Source organism: Remersonia thermophila, chromosome 1, assembly GCF_042764415.1.
Source record: "Remersonia thermophila strain ATCC 22073 chromosome 1, whole genome shotgun sequence".
NCBI lineage: Eukaryota > Fungi > Ascomycota > Sordariomycetes > Sordariales > Chaetomiaceae > Remersonia > Remersonia thermophila.
This window is the reverse complement of record NC_092217.1, coordinates 4,733,827-4,749,296: the sequence shown is the minus strand read 5'-3', so window position 1 is coordinate 4,749,296 and position 15,470 is coordinate 4,733,827. Positions and strand designations below refer to the sequence as shown.

At 54.4% G+C, this 15,470-nt stretch overlaps 4 protein-coding genes across 4 annotated transcripts; 2 read left to right on the top strand and 2 right to left on the bottom strand.

Moving 5' to 3' along the window:
- Positions 1-631: 631 nt before the first annotated feature.
- Positions 632-2,801, bottom strand: VTJ83DRAFT_1322 (uncharacterized protein; the record flags this gene model as incomplete). Its single annotated transcript, XM_071007469.1, has 5 exons — positions 632-797; positions 867-1,415; positions 1,480-2,001; positions 2,052-2,358; positions 2,444-2,801. 5 exons carry the CDS (start codon positions 2,799-2,801, stop codon positions 632-634), a joined length of 1,902 nt encoding a protein of 633 aa, XP_070870675.1.
- Positions 2,802-5,539: 2,738 nt separating this feature from the next.
- On the top strand, positions 5,540-6,203 carry VTJ83DRAFT_1321 (uncharacterized protein; the record flags this gene model as incomplete). The annotated part of the gene is made up of 3 exons (XM_071007468.1): positions 5,540-5,576; positions 5,649-5,746; positions 5,820-6,203. 3 exons carry the CDS (start codon positions 5,540-5,542, stop codon positions 6,201-6,203), a joined length of 519 nt encoding a protein of 172 aa, XP_070870674.1.
- A 461-nt stretch (positions 6,204-6,664) lies between these two features.
- Positions 6,665-8,067, top strand: VTJ83DRAFT_1320 (uncharacterized protein; the record flags this gene model as incomplete). Its single annotated transcript, XM_071007467.1, has 2 exons — positions 6,665-6,761; positions 6,815-8,067. 2 exons carry the CDS (start codon positions 6,665-6,667, stop codon positions 8,065-8,067), a joined length of 1,350 nt encoding a protein of 449 aa, XP_070870673.1.
- Positions 8,068-8,601: 534 nt separating this feature from the next.
- On the bottom strand, positions 8,602-12,081 carry VTJ83DRAFT_1319 (uncharacterized protein; the record flags this gene model as incomplete). Its single annotated transcript, XM_071007465.1, has 1 exon — positions 8,602-12,081. The coding sequence occupies one exon, from the start codon at positions 12,079-12,081 to the stop codon at positions 8,602-8,604; it is 3,480 nt and encodes a 1,159-aa protein (XP_070870672.1).
- Positions 12,082-15,470: the final 3,389 nt, after the last annotated feature.

Genomic DNA, 15,470 nt, shown 5'->3' with positions numbered 1-15,470 from the left:
GCCACTGGACGTTTCTACGAAGTCTCTTACTTATATATTTGGTTGAATCAAGGCCTTGATATGGTCACGGGCATCACGTTAGGGCGTAGAGGGTACGAGGATTCGGGTGGCCCTTGCAACGGCGGGGAATGATGGGCAATTAGCACAGCGAGGCCTGCGGAGCAACAACAATGAGAATTCGAGGCGTCCCGATGGACTGGACGGATGAGGCGAGTTTTGTCGGTGTGTTTCCCAACATCTCGTATTGGATGTAACCACAGGTCAGATGCCCTCCTGCGGTGGATAGAGCCAGAGCATCAAGCGCCCAATCACCTTACCCTTACACAAGTCCGAGATTCCACTCCACGTCAATGGCGACCGTGTCAAGGATGCGACTGCTGAGCCCCCGGAGCATGCCGCCTTTCAGAGTAGCCGACAACATGCCCCGTCGTCCGAGCGACAGTGTCAAACTCCCCGTGGATGCCTGCCCCGATAGAGGCTGCTGAAAGACGGATGCTGCAAACACAGGGAGCGGGGCCAAGGTTGCAGGATGAAGAAGAAGGCCAAAGGCCAACTCGGAGTACACGGGTATCATTTTGGCTGTCCATAATGACCAAGGTCCCAACCCAAGTGTCGCCTCTTCCTCTCTGATTTATCGGGAAACTCGTGTTTGGCGCCTTCCCATCATTCTCTTCCTCAATCTTCTCTTCAGACGGACGTTGCGACGCTTTTGGATAAGTGACCTCAGGTAGTCGCGGATAACCTCCCAGAGGAGGACGAGGATGGTGAAAACGACGACGGGAATGGCAATCTTCCAACTGCCTAGGGGTTAGCTGGAAAGCGCCGGAGGCTTTAAATCGCAACAGAGGACAAGGGATGACACGCACAAGTAGGAGACCCCGTGCTCCAGGTCGTCAAAGTGCTCGAAGTTCTGCCCGAAATACCCAGTCAAGAAGGTAAGCGGGAGGAAGATGATGGTGGCGATCGTGAGCTGCTTCATGGATTCGTTCTGGTAGGCTGATATGGTGTTGAAAATGAGGTCAATCATGCCCTCGGCAGATGCCTTGAGCTGGTTGAGGGTCTCGGTGATCAGAACGCAATGGTCGAGGATGTCACCCAGATAGGTATACGTCAGGTGTGTGATGATGACGCCGTGATCGGGGTCTAGCAAATGCGCCATGATGGCCTCTTGTGCGACATCTGTTTCATGGTCACGCAAGGTGTTGATCAGGGCAGTGATGGGGTTGATGAGAGCGAGGATCTTGTGGATTTCAGAGACGAGGATGTAAAGCTTTTTGGTGTGTTCAATGGTGGGTCGGTTGAGAACGTCGAGCTCAAGGTCGCCAATGACATCGCTGTAGCAGGCCACGACGGGGATGGCAAGATCAATGATACCATCAATGATGGCCTGTCCAAGCATGGAGGCATCGCAAGATCTTGCAGACCATCTGGTCAGCCCAAAGAGGGTATGTGGTGAGAGAAACGGTGACATCTACTTACTGCCGGATGATGGTGTCGATTGTCTGGAGACGATGGATGATGGGTATTTCGATATCCTGAGCTGACTGTTCGAAGAAGCTGATGATGCAGTTATCATTTGTCAGAAAAAGGGAGACCTGCTCGCAAGCGACAGCCAGATGTCGAGATGCCAATGCAGAGTTCTGCTCCATGTAGTCGACCCGAGCGCTATTGGAAGCTGCATGGTATCGCTGGAGCGTACGCAGTGTAGTGAAATCCGGGTTGTCTGAGAATCCTGTCGACTGGGACCTGAGGTAAACCCCAAACTCATTGGAAACCCGAGATGAGTTGTCGCCAAGGCCACCACTTTTCTCGTTGGAACCTCCAGAGCGAACAGCTCTCCTTAATTTTCGGAGAAGTCTACGGGGCCATCTCGCGCCCAGTGAGCTCCCGCTACTCCTGCTGCTGCAGGCACCGTCTTCCCAGTCCGATTCCTCACTATCTGAGTCATACAAGTGCACCAACTTCAGGAGCGTCAGGATAATGAACGCATGAGTGGGATACCTGTGATCGTTAGCAGACATTTTCCCTCATTCGATGACTGAGGTTCTCACCACTCAGACTTTGTCCGGTTTCTTGTGTTCATGATGTCCTCAATGGCCAGTCGATGGAGGTTTTTGTACCGCCCTAGAGCCTGGATCACGTCCCAGCTGAGGCCATTGACGTTGATCCAGCGACATCTCGCCCAGTCTGGTTGCGGCTGCTCTAGAAAGCCCGGCAGCGTTTCGTTGTCAAGCTTCCTGATGGACAGGTCCTCCTGCGAGAAATCAACTACTGTGATCTCACACCGGGTGCTCAATATCGGCATTGAGCCATGGCCGCCATCGGGCTTGGTTGGGTCGACACCGGGCTCGGCACCAGCTGTTTGTGATCGAAGGTGTTAGCCAGAGGATGAAACATGGAGAATATTGAGGGCCCGGGCCCCAAATGCTCTCGGGGGATTTACGATGCCAGCCGGGTTGTGAGGTAAACTCTTGGAAATCATCCACGGTCCTGAACGTCCCGGCACGAGTTATGCGTCGTCGTATTCCCGTGTTCATTGCAGCCTCGGTATCGGAGCGAACACAGGTGGGCTTGACCGTCAGCACGGGAGTCGTGGGCGAAGGGAGAGGAGCCGCGCCAGTTGTGCGACGGTTGTTCAGGTCACGATTCGAACCCGATGCAGATACGCTGCGAACTGAGGCCTGTCGGGACGGCGAGGTGATGGTGGAGTCTATCGTAATGAGTGGTGATGGGCTTAATGTCGTCGCGGGAATGGACTGGGCAGCCTCCGTGCCTTCATCCCCTGATGATGCGGCAGGCATCTTGTCCTTTCTGGTTGATCGCTGAGACGGCGAGGATAGGCATACACTCCTGTATCGCTTCTCGGAGGGTTCTTTGTAGCCGCCGAGGCGGACGATTTCCTGCTGGGAAGGGCAAACCCGCACCTCAACATCGGTGCACCTTGTCGCCGGGTTCCTGCGCCAGCCTCGTCCCAACCGCGACCGCGCCGCAACCCATTGCCGCTAGGGGTCAACACTAAAAAGTGGGGCACCAAACACAGTCACGCTAGCACTGTGCTCCTGTGCTTCGCGCCTGCGACTCGGGGAATGTCGACATGAACAACACTCCTGCGAGGAATTTGTATATATAGGTGGATATATGCTGTTTTGTTACCCATCTGCCCCAGTAATGCGGATAACTTTCCAAAATGGTAGCCCGAGGCTCTAGGTTGCTCCGCAAATGGAGGCATGGCCCCGATCCGTGATCCCGAGCCCGCAGACGATTCACACTGTGCGCGCATTGCACGAGTCCAATGGAGAAGTATTCATCAACTGGACGACAGGACTGCATTGGTTGTCCTGGGTCCATGGCTGCGGGTGATGTTCTCGATGCTTAGGTACCTGAGGTCTGCCTGCTCCTAAGTCAGACGCTAAGCTTAAGCAGCCATGCTGGATGCTCAGCTAAAAAAAAAAGAAGGGGTTGGGCTTGATGATATAGGCGCTAGTTACAGATCAGTGCTCGACTGAGCCCAACGTAGGTCAGGACCCCAACATGTCGCTGCCGGCGATGGTACTGTGTTGTAGCATTGTCTATATAGTGGACCTAGAGATGGCCGCCACTGTATTGGGTTGCACGATATCAGTTAATCCATTTTTGGATTCGATCAACGGGTACTGTCCAGTACCAGGAATAAATCCAAACGCATCTTCATCCCTCCAGCTCAGACACCATTGATAGGCGACAAGGAAATCAGCGTGTGTGCTTGCGAGGATCTTTAAGTCTTATCAAGTGACTCATGATGGTCTAAACAATGGGGAACAGGGGGAACTTTCGGGATAAGCGTGGACGCATGTAGCGGTATTCCCAGACACTCGACTCGTTACCACCCCATTCAGAATATCTCACGAGGGGAAACATTCGGGGCCAGAATTTATAAATGTCCATGTTTCTCCATGATAGTGCTCAAATGACTACCGACGGCTCGAGCATATACTTCGTCCCATCAGCACAACAAGGCGGGGGCACAGCGTCAGGAGGTAGCGTTGGGCTTTCTATCTCATCCAGCAATACGGTGTCACACATATTGCTTCATCGATATCCTTGATCATCGACCGAGATGCCTGTACGCACGAGACAGCAAAACAACCCAAGAATAGACCATGGCCGGGAGAGAAGGCGGTTCGAGAGAGTGACCCGATGCCAAATGGTTGCAGATTTGTCCCGAAAGGCAACGTTTACATCACCAGGCACTCCCACATACACGCCCGCGACTCAAGTAAGGTTTGACACGTGGTGCTAAGCAACAGAAACAGGGCTATCTGCTTGCGATGTCCGAATTACATATACAAAGCCATCCTGCGACAACATGAAGCGACGGTTGCAAAACGGGGAAAGTCTGTAAAGCGGCGGGACAACGCCGCTAACAGTTTGAAGAAGTGGCAAAGGAGATATTCCCTGCGATACCAAAGGAGAAACTTGCGGCTGTCATCAGACACACACTCAAGAGGCGCAGTCGACGCGTGGGCCGAACCGGCAAATTGGCTGTGTAGGTACGAAAAAGTCAGGCTTGCGGTGGACGCTACCATCCGCCACGCCTAACCAAATTACGATCAGCTGCTCAAAGTGGCAACAAGCAAGCCGGCCACGAGAGAAATTATTCTGGAGAAGGTCAACGATGTCGTCAGGCGGTGGGGAGGCCAGGGTTTAAGGCCAACACCTGTAGGATGGCAGATCAAGGGGCAAGTGAGAAGTGGCAAAACCATTCCACCACCAAGAAGGAATGATGCGAAGACGAGCACAGCGGTAGAGAGAGCTGTTGTCATTCAGGACACCGAAGCCCCTCGCATATGCAAGAAAGCCCGGTCTTGCTGGTAGGTAGTTACCACCAACAGAACCGTTCTCGAATATGGCGTCACGCACAAGTCTTCGTCTGCGCAGCCAGGCAAACTTGGCTAGATTAGCTGGCCGAGGGAGGGGGGGGGTGGAGGTTAGCGAAGGATGGGTTCCATGTTAAGGGTGTTGGTCCCCAAGCTTATCCGAAGATAGGTATGACATCAAAGGTGTTGGGCGTGCTTGATCAAGACGAAGGATTGACCGGGTGAGAGAATCAGGTGTCCAGAAGGAGTGTCAGTTTCCCAATAGCCTGGGTTCAAGTATTGTCAGATATGCAAGTGGCACCGAAATGATAGCAACGACTGGGGAAGAGTACCGATTCTCTGAGACCTGGCTGGTTTGGAGAGGGCACTGCCGCTGGATGGAGCCATTGACCAAGGAGAGCACAAGGTAGCTCTCCGGGGGAAGAAATCCAGAGTTGGAAGTTACCGGCCATGGTCTCACACTGGCAGGACCTCTATTCATTACCCTCTCCGGGACGCACATGCCCATTGACGTCCGACGCCCGACGGCAAGTACGTTTGTATACTTGTGACAGCCATGCTCGTGACTTGGTACAAATAAACGGCCAGATGGCCGAAGAGCTCTTCTGTCTTTCACTCAAGCCGTGAGGTGTGCCCCAACGAACTCAACAACCGACCCCTAATCGCCCGAAAAGCCTAGCAAAATGGCCACCGAAAAGAAGCAGCAGATCACCTTTGAGGGTTGGTTCCAGACCTGTTATTCTGACTATGGACGAAAGCAATGGGCCTGAATATGTCTGACAAGAGAGACAGAATATCTCGGTTGCACCGAGGCCGCTTTCGAGTGGGCGGACAGCTACGACTCCAAGGACTGGGATCGTCTCCAGAAGTGCATCGCTCCAACCCTCCGGGTATGTCGTCGAACGAGATACTGGCTTGGCCTGGCGTGGCAGACAACGGGCTAACTATGGAGACCATGCGCAGGTTGACTACCGCTCGTTCCTCAACAAGCTCTGGGAGGCGATGCCGGCCGAGGAGTTTGTCGGCATGATCTCAAATGAGTCGGTGCTGGGCAACCCGCTGCTGCGGACCCAGCACTTCATCGGCGGTGCCAGCAAGTGGGAAAAGGTATCGGATACAGAGGTGATTGGGTACCATCAGCTGCGTGTGCCGCACCAGGTCTACACGAACTCGAGCCTGCAAAAAGTTGAGGTCAAGGGACATGCCCACAGCCACAACACTCACTACTACCGGAAGGTAGACGGCGTGTGGAAGTTTGCCGGTCTCAAGCCTGACATCCGCTGGACCGAGTATGACTTTGATAAGGTCTTTGCCAGTGGTCGCGATAGCTTCGGAGAGAAGAACTGAGCGTAGAGGCTCGGGTTCTCGTTAGGTCTTGGTGAGGGAGGAAACACGTTGGCTCAGGGGAGGAGTCTACAGTTCGAGAAGTGAGGCATTTCGTCATGTCTATCCGGAGCACCAATCAGTATTGAACTGTTGGGATTCTACCGATTACCCACTTGAGCGAGTCGATGCCACGAAGCCACCCGAGTGAAGCCATCAGAGATGCCGATGAGGTAGCAAGGTCCTGGATATTGGAGTCAGGTTCGTTCCCCTGGACGCTGAAGTGGGGCCACGCCGCGCAGTGGGTCCAAAAGCTTGAACAGACGTCAACTGTGGAAGCTCACATCACATTTCACCACCCGTGGACATTTCACCACCAACCCATCTCCAAACTCAACAGCTCATGTTTGACTCCGTTCTCATCCAATGATTTGTCAGAGGTGACATTGCCTAGCAACCCTGCTCGTACGCAGGCTGTAGTCAATATGCGCGAGTTTATGCAGTATATCACCAATGCCTTCTACGGCGCCACGGGGTGGAATGACGACAACACATATAAGGACTTGAACGCAACAGCGAAAGGTGCGCTGCATCATCCCGTTCTTGCTGTATGTATGCTGATGGTGATCCGCCAGGGCTCATTGACTTTCCCCTTCCTCGAGGATTGCGCCTCAACCTCTCGGCTCTTGCAACCCCACATTTCGCAACCAGCTACCAACTCGGCACCGTTGGCGTTGTTGATGGCTCCATATCCTACCTCCACAGCACCATCCCCCTGACGAATATCGCTGCCCAGTCGGACCAGATACCTCTGTCGGCACTGTTACGATCATACCGCCGCCTTCATGGCCTTGGTTCACGGGACGGGCAGTGGTGTTGGGAAGCAGAAGACACAGCATCAGCCGGAGCTACACAAACTGCCGCGCCCACGATTTCCCCAAGCGCAACAAGCGCCGGAAGCACACTTTTATACGGCCGCCTGTACCTTCCACAATCTCTTCTCGAAGCCCTCGTTGTCCGGCGCCTCACACCCGAGCTCCAAGTGCAACTGTCCGCTGTCAGCGAGCGGTCCCTCCGAAATGGTGGCACTATCCTGGGCCTTCTGCAATACGACAGAGGGAAATACGGGATAGAGGGTTTGTTCTCGACAGATGGTGGGCTTCTTGGCTTCCGTGGTCTGTATAACTTTGGCGGTGACACGTCTCCCTCCACTTCTGGTTCGCCGGCTGGTCCGGCGAGTTCGGAACCAAGCGGCAATGGTCAATCTAGCGAAAAGGAGCGCATATACGGCCGTTTCAGCGCCGGAGGCGAGGTGTACTACGGCACTCTTAACAAATCAGGCGGCATGTCTCTGGGTGGTCGCTTTGCGACCCTGCCGGCCCATCGCGGAACGCCGCTCACGGCCACCTTGACCATCAACCCGCTGATGGGCAACATCAATGCCACCTATGCTGTACTCGCCAAAGACTACTGCGCGCTTGCGACGCGCATGGAGTTCAACGTCTATAGTTACGAGAGCGAGTGGGCGGTTGGCATGGAGCTGTGGAGCAACCGGCGGCCCGCTGGGTTCTTGCTCGGCGCGGACCCTAGGAACCTGGAGGTTATTCCAGAACCGGAGGCTCCCCGCGTCAAGGAACGGAGTTTCCAAGCCAAGCTGGAGTGGAGGCTGGATGATGAGGAGCCGGAACCCAGCCCCCCCAGCCCCCCAGAGAACCATGAGGAGTACAGAGGCGTTCTGAAAGCGCGGATGGACCAGAATCTTCGTGTCGGTCTGCTTTGGGAAGGACGAGCTAAGTCACTCATCTTCAGCCTCGGGACAGGAATCGACCTGCGGAAACTGGATGAACCGTTCCGAAGTCTTGGTCTTGAGATTCAGTACTCATCGTAGTGGCGTTTTCGAGGATTGTGTGACGCCGCTCGAGCATTGCTTGCCTGACTGTGGAGTACCGTCTGAGGCAGGTAACATGGACCGCTGGGGTTAGTTGTCTGTTAGAAACTCCAAGATCATCATGACGAGTTGATTATCGGCTCCGGTTCCAAAGATGAGCCAGGGATATAAAAAGCCTGTAATTAGCCCGGGAAAACACTACCTGCAAATGCACCAGCAACTTTGTTTGCCGCTCTCTGGTCAGGTAAGCAGATAGATCAAACTCAATACTCTGTTATGGCGCGCGAGGCCACACCGGTGCTTACAGACCACTAGAGATTGATCGACAGCCAGATGGCTGTGGCTGGGTTGACTAAGCCTGTATTAAACACTGCAAAAGTCTACCGTTCTTCGATCCATCGACCTTGGCTTATCTCTTGGCTCTGTCCACCCATGACCACCGTAAAATTTCCAGTCATGCCTCCCACTGAACCGATATCATGACGTCTTATAATGTCTTTCAAACCCCAATACCAACCCCCTGTAAGCAACCTCCTACCGATACCCCGGTCTCAGCCTCCAAATAGCCCGCATGCTCGATCCACGCTGTTCCATCTCGGCCACCTTGCCCAAAGCCAGCTTGAATGCATCCGTCTGCCTCCGCGTGGGACAATATCGATTGAAGTGATCGACCAACAACTTCGAAGGCACTTTCCCGCCATGTCTCTTGATGAAAACAGGTATCATCTTCTCAAAGTCCGTCACACCAAGATTCTGCTGCTCTGCTGCTCTACCCATCGGCGTGCCTGACCTCGAGCTGCTCGCACTGCCCGCCCCGGAACCCGGCAGACCACGTCGAGGATTGGAGGGGCGGCCAGCTTCACCCACCTCGCCAGTCCACGTCACGGTACCGATGGGGATGTTTCGAGCCTGCTCTCCCGCGCGCTGGAGACTCCGAGCAGCCTCGGCGGCGATCCTGTTGGCCTCCTGCTGGAGGATCTTGCGATCCGCCTTGATAGGCTTCTTGCCGTTGACAATCTCGTCATGCTCTAGTGTGCTATGAACGCCGGATTTCGCAAATATGCCCTCCATGAGACGGTCCTCATTCGGAGGGGGTGAGGACGAGTCTTCGTATGTTTCGAGACCGGCGACACCGTCAATGTTTCGGAGGTCTGTTTCCCCGACATCTTTGATGTCGGGCCGGGCTCCTTCTGGATTAACGATTTTCCCCGGCATCGGCGGGGGCGCATCCTGTCCTGGGATGACGAGCTGTTTCGGCGCCCTGCGCGATCTGGGATCCCGGCTCTTGAACATCTCGCTCGTTTCCGTTACACCGTCCTCGTACGAGTTGAGGCTGAAGAGGTCTTGCAGGTCATGCAGGTTGAACGAGGTTTGTTGTTTGGGGTCCTTCAAGACCTTGTTGGAGAGGAACTGCTTGAAAATTTGGCGGTGGTAGATCTTCTCTTCAATGGTTCCGGCGGTCATCAATCGGTAGATGGTCACTTCCTTCTTTTGACCAAGCCTCCAAGCCCGCTCCCGCGCTTGAACATCGGTAGAAGGGTTCCAATCTGGGTCAAAGATGATGACACGATTGGCGCCTGTCAGGTTGACGCCCAGTCCGCCGACCTTGGTTGTCAAGAGGAAAAGGTCAAGATCTGGGGAGGCATTGAACTGGTCCACTAGAGTCTGTCTGTCTTTGATCGGCGTCTTGCCGTCCATCCGGAGATATTGGATGTTGTCTAGCCGTCGAACAAAGGCCTCCATTATGTCCAACATCTGGATACCCTGGCAGAAAAGCAGGGTTTTGTGTCCTAGCCGCTTCCACATGGGAAGCAATGACTTTACCACAGCCATCTTTCCAGACTTGGTGTCATCTCCCCAAATATACCCGGGCTTATCCTTGAGCCGTGGGTCCAAGAGGTCGGGATGGTTGCAGATCTTGCGCAAGATGTCGATGCCGTATAACGACTGCCGGGTCCGATTGAGAATCGAGATCATGTCGTCCGACTTAAGGAACAACTCGTACGATTCTCGCTGGGCGGCTGTGAGTTTACAGAAGAGGACCTTCTCGCTCTTGTTGGGAAGATCAGCCGCAACATCTGCCTTCAGGCGCTGGAGAAGGTATGGGCTGATGGCATCCTTGAGGGTCTCGGCACACTTCTGAGCAGTCATAATGTCCAGGTTTGTGGCATTGGCGTAGCCTCCGAGCTTGATGGGGACCTCAAACTTGTTGCGGAACTCGACCAGCGTCCCCAGGCGCATTGGGTAGACGAAGTCGAACAAGGACCACAGCTCGGTCAGATTGTTTTGCATCGGAGTGCCCGAGAGTATGATGCGGTTATGGGTACGGAGCTCCTTGCAGTAGATGGTGATGGCGGTGTTTGGGTTTCGGATTTTGTGGCCTTCGTCGAGAACGGCATACCCCCATTCGACGGGAATCAAGACGTCACCATAGGTCTGCAGGCCGGCATAGGTGGTGACAAGAACATGACCGTGCTTCACCACCCGGTTCACGATCCTCCTGACAGCGGGGCTAGACCTGCTCGGTTTCTTCTCCTCCCACGGGTCGACATGATCCTCCGTCTCGGCTTCGCGACGGACATTGAGCATGCCGCTCCCAGAGGAGTGCAAGATGGAGACGCGCAAGGGAGGCCACCATCGATGAAACTCGTTGACCCATTGCTTCAGGACCGTGGCGGGGGCAACGACAATGACCGGTTTGTTGAGCTTCCCGCTGTAGTGCAGGGCGGCGACGAACGATATCAACTGGACCGTTTTCCCTAGGCCCATCTCATCGCCAATGATGCCGCCGACCTTTTGAGCATACAGCTCGGCCAGCCACTGAACACCAGTCTTCTGGTAGTCGAATAGCGAAGGGTAAATATCGCCAGGCAGCTTCAGGCCGTTCTCAAAGTGATGGTCTGGCTGGTCCGGAGATGGCTTGAACCACTCTTCGACACCGTCCGACCCGTCGTCAAACGGTTGACCCAGCTTTTCTTGTCGTCGCCGCCGGGCCCTGCTCCGTCGCTCAACCCAGTCCTTCAGTCTTGCCTGGTAAACGGTTTCGTTACCATCGTCGATGTTGCTCAGGTCAACCTTGCCTTCCTTCTCCTTGATGACCTTTCCACGCTTTCGCTTTCGCGTGCTGCCGGCCAAATCAGACTCGTCCGACACGTCAGACTCGAGGCTCGCTGCCTCAGAACTTGACTCAGGCTCGAACTCTTCCTCAGACTCGACCTGCAGCTTGGCCTGCTTTTTTTTCTTGCGCGGACGGAGAGAGAACTCAGACTCGACCGCGGAAATGGAAATATCATCGTCCTCAGCAAATCCAGGTGCACTCAGGATTTGGTGAGAACACGGCCCATCGGCCTCTTCCTTCTCCTCGAGCTCCTCTGCGATGGCCTCGTCCTCGGCATCACTAATCGCGTCGGCGAGCTCGCCGTGCACCCCTTCCGGGCGAGGGCCACGAAGGGCAGCAAAAGGCGTGATTTTCCCTATTCGAATAAGGTACTCTCGCTGGGTCTCCCCAGGAAGTCTGCCGCCTGAACCCTGAGCAAGATCCGCCGATACATCTTTCTTGTTGCGCTGCTCAATTCTTGCGGTAAAATCGGCGATGTCCTTGTCGCAGATCACGATTTCGGCCTCGAGTCTCGCGATCTCGCGCTGGATGCGAAGTCTCGCGGTTGGGTTGGAGTGTGAGGAGCGCAACTTTTGTTGTTGTGTTCTCAGTTGATCTTCGAGTTTTGTTTTCAACTTTTCTGCCTTCTCGATGCGCCTTTTGTCTCGTTTGTCCTCGGCTTCCGCCAAGGCACGACTCGCTTGGAGGGTGATGTCTCGTTCCAAGTCATCCTGGTTTCGGACATCTTCGGTCAGGTGCTGGAGGGCCGATGTTTCGTCATCTGCGGGGGCATCGGCTGCATCAAGGCCTGAACTGGTGCTCGCTTTGCGAGGCTTGCTCGCCTGGTCAGCTTCCGCTGTCGGTGGCTCCTGTATGGATTGACCCGATGGACTGGGTGGTCGTAGTTGGGAATCCATTGCTGGGGTGTTGCGTGGGGCTGTGGGAGCAGCCTCCGACGTGAATCTCAAAAGCCCTGCAGCATCCAACGAGGACGCCAGAACTGGTTTGAACCCAGACCAATTCTGGCCCTGCAGCTGTGCCCTGGAGGAGAGATAGATGCGGTCATGAACAGAGCCGACACTCAAAGACCAATCGCAGCGGAACAGAGTGTCTGGTAGATGAGATGAGGCAATGGAAAGTAAGAGAGGTGGTTGGAAGTGCAGAAATGAAAAGAGCTGCCTGTTCGCACACGAGAAGAAGCATTTCCAGGCAACGGTTCGGAGATACGAAGGATGGCAAAGCGTGACGAGTCGCCTTGCTCCTTGCTCGCGCTTTGGCGTCTTGTGCCGGTCACGCTATCACGTGACCCCACTTAGCTTGAACGGCGCTTCTGTGGCGACGCCCCAACACTCATCAAGATCCTGTTTTTTTGTGATGTCATCATCGCCATGTCTACCTTACATGCTGACTGGATACCCTGGGATTGCGCAGGCTAGTTGGCTAATTGAACTTTAAGGAGCCGATCTTGGACTCAAAGTGCCCTACATTATCTGGGAGCCATTGTCACTCAGGAGACTCGGGCTGGGGCCCGCCAGGTAGGATGTGATCAGCTGCCAGCGAAATTATCCCGGGACTTGACGGAGAACTAAGCGGGCAATGTCTCAAGGGTATGGGTAGAGACTTTCCGTTTGCCGGGTATGGTTCCATGCTCAAGCATCATCCCAGTGCCGAAATAATATGCTCGTGCCGAATCCTGTCACAGTTGAACACTATGCACTGCTGAAGATCCAAAAGTTGCGGTTGCAGCCATGTTGTCGCGGGTTCCGCAGCCCTTTGCTTCAGTATTCCAGGGTGATGGTACAGTGGGCTTAGGGCGAAAAGCTCTACGTCTTTAGGGAGTATCATATCGGTGGTGGCCATCCAACTCTTCTCCCCTAAGCGATTACATGCTATTCCATGCACGGCGCTCATCTTACGAGCTAGGTACAATTGAGATCGAGCGTGCTGTATGCATGGATCACGTCGGTATTCTTGGTCCTGATGGGATCACTATGGTTTATGGGCAGCGAAATGGTGTCGAGCATTGATCAAGTCAACAGTCATGCCAGGGATTGGGCTTATAAGCCCTCTCATCAAACACCAAGCCCACTATTCAGTCAAGCCGCAATGTTTGCAACGCTAGCTGGCCGTGTTAGCATGGCTACTTGTTCTCAGCCGGGGCTGTTGATGCCGGTCTGGATTCTGGTGACTACTGACAAACGTCTCTTGGTTTGGGACATGTTCGATGATCGCTGCTGCGGACAACCTGCATGGGCCTCCGGTGCCGCGACATAACCTGGAGGTTGACAGGCCGCTGGTATGGGTGCTTCTTCAGATACTGGGTCGATCTGAGATCGCAGGCATGTATGCTTCCTGCTGCTTATGTGTGGACGTTGAGAGTCCAAGGCTGGCATAAGACGGTTTCAAGCAAGGGACCAGGATGCTGCCTTGTGCGAATGTAGCGAACCTGTGGAGTGACTTGTGAATGACACTTCGGACACAAGCTTCTGGGCCGTTTCCCATCGCTAGGCAGCGAATGGCAAGGGGATGCAGTGCGTATATCTGAAACCTAACCCATTCACCGGGCGTAGGACCTGTCAAACAAGGCGGAAAACGACACGATGTACTGTGTACTCTTTCGTTCGTCAGCTGGCATCATGTACCGGATCGTTCTCAAATTGGCCTGCCACTTGGCTGGTACGCTGTGCCATGTAACCCAAGACACGGCCGCCTCCAACGGTCGGTATCGGGGGGATTAGTTCGGCACTTGACGCGGGAAGCGCGCAATCGGATAGTACGTCTGGGAGCATGATGGTTGATATCAGAATAACCCGCCATCGAGGCCTTGCCGCAACTCTCCGATTGGGCGCTTGCTGGGGGGTGGAGGAAAGTTGGGGGTTGCAACCACGACCCTGCGGCAGAGGAACCGCCCACGGTGCCTGACCTACAACGCTGAACTCGGATATACGGAGTATTACAGCGCCTGTATGTCCGGAAGCACGCGGGCAAAGCAGACAATCCTCGATCTCCGGGCGTCTCGGCTGCCGCTCGGAGCGACGCGGGTGAGATTGAGCCAAGGGAATGTTTGGTAGCATGTGCCTGGAAGCCGCATTAGTGTGGTGTTTTTAAGATATTGTTAGCCGCACCTAGGCTCAGTATCGGCAGATTAAGCTGCAGGCGTATGTATAGTGCATTCAGCTTGAAAACTTGGAAATGCTGAGAAGGAGGCTGGCCTGATCCGGGCAGCTTCGCGACTGTTGCCTCCGCAAGTGTTTCTTGTGAGCCGACACTCTCCTAGACAAGATGCCTACCCTACTAAACATCCGGGCTACTAGGGGGGGCACGTGAAACATACAGATTCATGGATTGCTACCTCATGATGATGTCCATTGACGGTCGCTGCAGGTTGGGCGGGTACCATGTAACTCAATGTTGCCTCCAGGGCTGTTGCATGCCCCAGCTGTGCCGCCAGAAAAACTCAAATCCGTCAAGCATGAGCACGACAAACTTCCATTGGAGCGCCTCAATCAGCACACAATGCCGGGTGTTCGGGCTAGAAAACCAACGTGATGCCTATCAGCCCTCCTAATATGAAGCACATTTTCTCTGCCCCAGGATCTCATCGGTACATAGAAATGGGGTCGCTGCAAACACAGCGTTCTCTATATCAGACGTGGTGGCTTGGGAGAGCACAGTAGAAACCACGAAAAAAAAGTTGACGTCATTTCCCTGACAGCCAAGAGAGGCAGCTCGGCACATCCGGCACGTTCCTGTCGGCGAGTTTTCCGCGTCCGACAGGGGCCGATTAAGTTTAAACCAGGATAGCGGCGAGAAACAGTCTGGGGTCACCAAGTTTCGGCTTGGCCTGCGGATGTTACTAGATATGTACCTGGCAGGTTACAACTGTGACTGCGCTTCAATGCATCAGGCATGTTTGTTCGCCAGCTGCCTTTTCTGCTGTACAGCCATGCTCAACCTCTCGATTCGAGTGTTTCAAAACATGAAGGAGGACAAAGAGGTAGCAACGTCAAGCACATGAACTTGGGGGTCGTTTGAGAGGGCCAGGGGTGGATCTTGGCAACAAACCGTTACAACGGCGCCAGGCCGTTCCGAGATAGACAAGGAAGTTTGACATGGGACGAATCGGAGACCTACCGGCAACCTCAAGAAGAGCAGCCTTGGGGGGGATGAGAACGTGGTCGGTGGATGCAGTTGAACAAGCAAAACGCAGGCGGCGAGCCAGAGGATATCGGGTGCTAATAAGATAGGAGAAGACAAGACAACGAGAGCCTGCCCGTCTGCTTAAACATTAGACTGCTCTGACCAG